Source organism: Electrophorus electricus, chromosome 8 (assembly GCF_013358815.1).
Source record: "Electrophorus electricus isolate fEleEle1 chromosome 8, fEleEle1.pri, whole genome shotgun sequence".
NCBI lineage: Eukaryota > Metazoa > Chordata > Actinopteri > Gymnotiformes > Gymnotidae > Electrophorus > Electrophorus electricus.
The window spans coordinates 1692795-1700994 of record NC_049542.1 but is presented as its reverse complement, the minus strand read 5'-3'; the positions used below and the strand labels follow the sequence as shown (position 1 = coordinate 1700994).

The 8200-nt window shown below is 36.6% G+C and overlaps 1 protein-coding gene across 1 annotated transcript; it reads right to left on the bottom strand.

Moving 5' to 3' along the window:
• Positions 1-3118: 3118 nt before the first annotated feature.
• LOC113590419 (trace amine-associated receptor 13c-like) lies at positions 3119-4096 on the bottom strand. Its single transcript, XM_027030549.2, has one exon. It carries the CDS (start codon positions 4094-4096, stop codon positions 3119-3121), a length of 978 nt encoding a protein of 325 aa, XP_026886350.2.
• Between the last annotated feature and the right edge of the window lie 4104 nt (positions 4097-8200).

Below are 8200 nucleotides of genomic sequence, written 5' to 3'. Positions count from 1 at the left end.
ACGGTTTCTTTGTCTGACATGTTCATGTGTTACACCTCTGACCTTTTAAAACTTTCTTAATGTCCATGTTCATGTTTGTAAAGATACTGCTTTAGACATACCCACCTCATCTAACACAGAATTACCTAACCCTATAACTAAGATTGCCTTAGATTCTGCTCAGAAGTCTGACCAAAACTAGGCCCACTATTTAAGATTAGTCAATAAGAAAACCAGCACACTTGAGTATTAGAGTATTTACTTTATTAGGCATGATGTTTTGATGATATCATTCTGGTCAGATAGCGGAAAGCCAGATTACATCATTCTTTCTGCTCCCCTCTGCCCTGTACCTGTGGAGAACCATTTGGGAGACTTCTGGGTGATAGTGTAGGCCTCTTACCCAAAACTCAATCTGGCAATTATCTTCCGACACTTATGTGCAATTACAAGGCTTTCTGAAGCCATTCTGTTGCGTTTGTTGAAATCAATATCTGTAATCAAGGATCTGGTTAAATTCTGTAAAACCTTTGACCTGCTAGAACTCATTCAGTTCCATCAAAGCTCAAACTTCATGTCAAAACGGTCCTCTCAGGTTGTGCATGAGCTAAATTCTGACACCAAGAGTCTTGTGCCTACCACCTTGAATCACTAGGTGTGCTTTATCACTATTAACAGAGCTTTAAGAACATGTTGAGGACTTGCTGCTTTGACTCAGATAAAGATTGGGGTGAAGGTGTGTCTGTGCTTTTGTTTGCTATGCATGACACTGTGCAAGTGCTCACTGGTTGCAGCCCAAACAAGGTTACTTTTTGGACATTCAGTTTGTTGCCCACTTAAGGTGTGAACTTGCTATCTGTGCCTCCACCTGAAACAAGTGTAACTGTGAGTAGTTTTGTTAATAAGCTTTGCGAGTTGGCCAAACAAAATCTATGCTCCTCTCAGAAGGCCATTAACATTCATTTTGACCATAAGGCTATTAGTTATTCTTTCAACATTGATGATTGCCTTCTTATCCATTTGCCTATCACTGGCTCTTTCACGCAAACCACATTTTCAGTTCCTTAAAGATTAAAATAGAATTTATCTTCCACTAATTACATGCTTGCTACTCCTCACCACAAAAATAAGTCTTGAGTGCAACCAATAAACATGCTAAAGACTTACTTTGATCGCTTTAGACCTGAGACTCCTCTGCCTCCCTATTGTCTCCCACACTTTCACTTATCCCTGTTGCTGCTATCATTGCTGTCAGAACTACTGAATATTCACAAGACAGGAACGACATCGATGTTGGTTTATATCCACCCATTAGGTAGCACCCTTACAGATTTAATCAGCAAAAAGAAACATACCTTATAGAGAGGCATTGTGGACCTCAGCAGTGGTCTGTGGTGTCCCCTGTGTCTTTTGGTGCTGAAGCTCAATCTCACTTTCTAACTCTGTACAGATTACCAAAAGGTAAATATAATCACTACACTAAATTAGTTTCCATTGCCTAGAATGGAGGACTGTGTTGACCTAATTAGTTCCATAAAATTTGCTAGTAAGCTTGACCTTTTGAAGGGATATTGGCAAGTTGCATGAATAGGTTTTTACATGATTAGGTTTTACAGTATTCAGTGATGGTGTTAATTTTTGCAGCATGCTACGTACATATTCCAGCTCTTCATGATTATTGTTCTCAGTGCTGTGCCAATCAAGGTCATAACAGTTTGCAGTAGCACTATAAGACTTATTTTCCTGGGACACTATATAATGATGTGTACGAAGCATTGCTACATTTGGTACAGGCTGCATTAGGGATGGAAATCAGTCGATACCTTCCATTCTAACATTAGCATTATATCTGCTGGTTTAAAATGTTTTTAAAGTATTAATATGTTTTTAAGTATTGCTATTTGTTATTGCAATATAGTGGGGTGTTTATTTCTGAAAACAGGTGAATCTCACAGGTTTTTAAATAAAGATGCTTTTAATAATAGCCCACATAGTAGACAATTTGGTTAAAATATGTTGACTGCACTTGTGGGTGTCAGTAACACTCCCATTTGCAGGCACCAGAGGTCCTCATCCCATGAATGATAGCAGTTCTCATATCAAAACTAATCTCTCATGTCTGATTCCCCTTACCTCTCATTACCTTCCTGATAAGTTTTCCTCTCCCCACACCACATGTTGCAAAGCACTGACAGTTACTTGTTTGCTGCAATCTTGAATGTTTCTTCACTGACTGGTATTTCTGGCATCTTTTTTTTTTTTTGTGGCCTCTGACTCATGTTTTGTGATTACTGTTTTCTTGCCTTGGATTTTTGTACCTCTTCTGTGTTTTTTTTTTTTATTACTTGCCTACAGAGGTGGCACCACACCTCCAAAAATGTTGAAATTTGGTGCCATGTGCCAGTGGCAGTAGGCTGAAACTGTTAGGGAGATTAGACAATGGCAACGTTTAAAAGTAAATTCCTGCTTATTACATAATTATTAAGATTTTAAACCTCTTCCTTACCAAAACATGGATAAAACAAACAGTAGGCCTAAACAAAGCTCTCACAGGCTTGTTCACTCAGCAATTATCTTAACATTCAAATTATTTACACTTACAGTGACCAAAATCCTGACTATGTATCTAAAAGAAGATTTTAATCCACTAGTAAAAGCTGTCAAAAATAGCATGGCATAAATAATGTTTTATTTACTTCATTAAACCTGATTCAACAAGTTTTATTTATTTATTTTATTTACTTCATAAAACAACAAGTTGCATGGTATTGTGGCTTTGTGGGTGGTCCTTCTCAGTTTTGGAAGTGCTTATAGGTTAGAATTGAAACTGAATTAAAATCTAATCATTTTTTCCTTAACCAGGGTGGTGCTCCTGATAATCTTAACCAGTATCAACCAATATTAAATGTAATAATGCTACACAATATATTTTAAGAGTTAAATTGCTGAAGTTTTGCAGAGAACTATGGGAAACCACTTAATATGTGACAAATGCAATTACAAATGCAAATATAAAAGGTTTTTAGAAGTACACATGCTTTACTGAATAACACTAAAACTTAAATATTAAATACTATTATTGGGAAAAATCAGACAGAAGTTCTGGAAGTTTGCGTAAAGACCCTTAATGCCATTTAACTCATGACTGGACATTTATCAATGCAGAATCTGTTGTAAATATTTGAAGAGAAAAAATTATTTTAATACACCTCCTAAACCATGGGTAAAACAAAGCATAAATCATTGGATTAATACTAGAATTGAGATATAAAAGAATCACCAAATTGTGAAATGATTGTGTTTCAATAGCATTACTTAATGTAGCATAAACAAAGTACGGAAATAAGCAGGCCAAAAACACAGCCACTAAAATGCTGAGAACCTTTGCTGCTTTTCTCTCAGATTTCATTGAGTCTGCCATGTTCTTTGAGCCTTTACTCTGAACATTAATCTCTCTAATAGCAGTGGCATGTTTCTTAGCAATAACAAAAACCAAAGCATAAAATAAGATTATAGCAGAACAGGGAACAACAAAAACAAATACAAGGTCAACCAGAGACCAAATCTCCTTTAAAACAATGAGACACTGTTCAGGACACATTATGAGACCTCTGGAGTTTCCATTAAAGTAAAGCAGTGCAGAGTTATAGGACAATAATAAAAACCACATAGCCAAAATCACAATGCAAATATTACTTACAGATACTTTTTCTATGTAGAGAAAAGGGTTAGAGATGGCAAAATAGCGATCAACAGCTATAAGAGCAACATTATATATAGATATGCTTGTGACAAAAAAGGAGATCAAAACAAAAAACAAACAGATATTTGACCCAAAAATCCAGCAGGATTCAGTCAACCGACTTAAATGGAATGGCATCACAAAAACTCCAACCAGACAGTCTGACACAGCCAGAGAGAGGATGAGCATATTAGTCGGCGTGTGGAGCTGCTTGAAGTGGCACACAGATATGATGATGAGCATGTTCCCACATGCTGTTATCAGAACAGCAGCTGCTGCACACAAACACAGAAACACATAGAGAGGAGACACAGATCTCTCTGGACAGGAAAACTGCAGGCAGTGATCAGTTTGGTTAACCTCCATCAGATTCATGAATCTGATTTAAGTGCCCTTAAAGAAATGATTCGTATTCCTAATATGCAGCAATTTCTGATATGTAGTGACTTCAGTTGTAAAAGTTCCACTTCACAGGAAGGAACTATGGGACTGAGCATAAGGCTCTGACATTTATACGAAGTACAACCTGCTCACACCCACCTGATACACATGATGTATTTGTCAATGACATCATATGGCCAATTCAGAGAGTAAAAAAATTCTGTTAGAGTCTTGGTAGAACTCTAATGCATAATATAGTTTTATTTTTTCCTTTTTCATACATCTTATTCAGACTGTAATCACCTAAATTAATATTGTTATAATGAATCAATAATAGTAATCTGAATTACTATTAGTAAGCTGAATCAGTAATGTTATTCATGGCTTTTTGTTTTCACTGGGCCTGACTCTTCACTCTAAAGCATCTCCTGTTATTCACGGTGGCTTTCTATGTTTTTCATACATACTAAGAAAATACAGACACTGGGAGTGGCAGCTGGAGACCATGGAAGTTGGTATACAGAGAATGAAGAAATAAATTTTGAATACAACACAACACGTTCAGTGATAAATTAAGTGACATGAGATATCCCTCTGTCCACAGATTGTACAGATGACAGTGAAGTAAGCCCATTTTAAGATTTGCTTGAAATGCAAGGCTATTGGATGGAACTTGATTATACTGAGGAGAAGATCAGGCAAGTCAACCAAGACAACCTCAGGTACACTGAGATACCCCAAACCAAGTGTCCCAGGCAACCCAAACCAGACAAGCCATGCAATTCTAGCAGAGAAGAAGCGACTAATCTCACTTCTCAGACTGATTTGTACTAGAGGCTACATGATTATACAGTGTAGTTTCACTGTGAGATAAAATAATCGTGCTGGATCAATGCATGCAAATGCTGATGTTTTCAATGAAAAATGAATGTGATACTAATTTTGTTCAGCTTATCTTTACAATTGGAAATCTTCATTAAAACATACTTGCATATATTTTTATTTGCAATACCATGTATTTTGCAGTATGGACATAAATGTCAAATATATCACTTTGTTAAATTTATCTGCTCGTCCACCTTGAAACACCAGAGGGAGGCAGAGAGTGGCTCCAAAGCAATCAGCCACATCTTTACTCCAAATTACTACCATCTATTAGCACTAGTTAATATGCAAGTACCAAACACATAAATGCAGCAGAAGAGTTTATATCTTGTGAATATCGATAGTTTTTTTTAAAAACCAACTCAGGGAATACGTCTTAAAATAGTTTTGCCTGCAATAATTAACAATAATAAGGTGTGATGTCTTTAGATGCAATAATTCAATGTACCATGGGACCCCTGTGCACAAATAGCCAAAAGGTCCCAAAAATATTAAAAAATAGACAAAATTTCAGAACTTAAAAATGAGCACACTGGAAAAGCACCATCCGCTCACTCTGTTATCTGTAGCACTCGTTTCACAGCTACGGGATGTGGAAAACCAGGCTCACATGACAACTTGATCTTAGGCCTGCTGCTTTTCTAACAATATGGGCATGTAAAGAAACTAAAGAGGATGTTTGAGCCTCTGTGTGAATGGAAGTAAACAGGGTAATTGCAGTTTCTTCACCCATTATAGCTGACATTAGCTAGCATTGCTAGCTAGCTGGGTTAGCAGCTAACTGACTGACTCGCTAAGCTCGGTGGCTCAAACCATACTAGACTAAAACTACTCCACATAGTTGTATTATGGAGATTTATACATGATTTTATGATTGTGAATTCCAAGTAGATCACTTTTACAACAATAAAAATAACATTTGCGTTTCGCTAGCTACTGTCATTAATAGCTCAGTGTGAAGTTTCTAATGTTTGTTATTTAGCTAGCTAGCCACATTTGCCATTATGATCCAGCATCTTTACAAACACTTGAGTTGTTAACACTTTGTCAGTTTATTTCAGTTGTTTAAAATGTATGGAGTTATCACTAGAAATTCACAAAAGTCAGCTACACAAAAGCGAAGGTAATGCATACTTTTTAAGATAGACACATATAACCTAGACACATAAAATTAACCTACCAAACACATATTAGACTACTAAAACACAAAGGACACTTAGCTAGACACATATAACCTAGAAAAATAAAATTAACCTACCAAACACACATTAGACCACTAAAGCCCACTTAGCTAGACACATATGATTAACCTACCAAGCACACATTAGACCACCAAAGCCTGCTTAGCTAAGACATTGGTTATTAGCAACAGAGCACTGTCGACTAACCTAGTTAGGTTAATTAGCTAGATACATGACAAGCTAGTAAAATGAGAAATATATCAAGTAGGTTAGCTAGCTTATCCTTCTATATATAATTGTTAATAAACAAGATTACTTTTAGTAAAACCCTTAGTTTTTAGTGCACTTTAGTTTTCCTTTTGTTGTACCATTTCAAGCACATCAACCCACTTTTCCCGCACAGCATCTGCTCCTCTTGGTAAGCTCTCTCAGACTGCCTCACTGGTGTGATCATAATGTGGTATGATTGTAAAGCGCTAGCTAGGCAACGTTGAGAGCAATGCTTCTATAGCCACCTTGGGTCTCTTGGTCTTCTCATTGGAGGGGTTACCCAGGTCCAGCTAGTGCTATTTACTGGTTGAAAATCTTTTGTTTTGTTTTGGTTCTGGAGTTCTATAACTGCTCTTCCCTTAGGTTCTAACATAAGTTGTTGGGTCACCTTTGTTTCACATTCTGGGAGACCTGTATTTGACTCCACCTTGGGGTGAACCTCCCCACTGCATTATAAAGTTATGTCTGCACCAATTTTGAAGTGTGAATGTTATTTTTTTGTTGCACAATTGTTTATGATTTTTTAAACATCTTTTCTACTTGTTTTTCAATGCTGCTCTTTTACACAGTAAAGAAAAATACAAGATGTGATAGGGGTGCCCACTGTCAGATTTTGGAATATATTATTTTTAAAACACAAATAAGTAAGCTTTACTTAGTGATTTATGGATTTCTGAACTGGGATTGTTCAAAATGCACATATTTGTGCATGTCTAATTTTGGCTAATGTTTTCCAAAACCGCTAACCCCTGACTTTGTATGCTGTGGTAGCCCAGTAGTTAAGGTACCTGACTTGTAATCAGAAGGTTGTTTGTTCAAGCCCCACCACTGGTAAGTTGCCATTGTTGGGGCCCCTGAGCAATGCCCTCAATTGCTCAAGCTGTAGTCAGTCATAAGTGTAGGTTACTTTGGATAAAAGTGTCTGGTAAATGTATGCAAGCTTAAATTTCTTTGTTAATCCTGGCAAAAAGCATTGTCCATAATAGCAAAATATTCTTAAACAATTAATCAAAAGAAAAATAATCAAGCTATTCACAGATATATGACACTTATGATGATCATTTGATGTTATTTTTATTTAAAATATTTAACTTATATTTAATGTACTTAACGTATATTTTTATGAGGGTTTTACATAAACAGGAATCTGACCTCTGTATTTAGTGCACATGTGGGTTGTGGGCTCATGCTCTGGGGTGCCCAGGGATCGTTTGGGGTTGGGTGTTTTTCATGGGGCTGCTTTGGCCATGAACTGGGAGCAGGATCACACATTGAGCCCTGTAATTGGTTAACAACCCACACTACCACCTGAGCCATGGTCACCCCCAATTAAAATATAACTTCATAATTATATCAGATACTTTTATATATTGGCCCATAGCTTGAAAGCAAGTCTAAAATGGTTATACATGTTTATATCATGTGAAGCATAAGCTACAAATGCACAGGATGAGCTTATGAGGTATATCCTCATATTTAAAAAAAAATTTAGGCTGTGCCCTCTGCTGTTTATAACATGCCATAATGGATTATAAGAGCCCTGCATGGGAAGACTCACTATTAGGAAAATAATCCTGATAAATACAGAATTAACCTAATTTCCTACACACTAGTTCATGGAGTCCAATTTTATCCACAAAAGGCTGGATTTCTTGATCATTTGCAGATAACATTGGATACCCATGAACTAGGATTAAAACAAACTCTCCTGAACCACACCATATGAATTTTTGCAAAATCCAAGGATATCCCTTAGCAGCAT

What these genes read in the sequence shown, in the direction of transcription:
- LOC113590419 (XM_027030549.2), bottom strand. Translation starts at nt 4,096, where the DNA reads ATGAATCTGATGGAGGTTAACCAAACTGATCACTGCCTGCAGTTTTCC.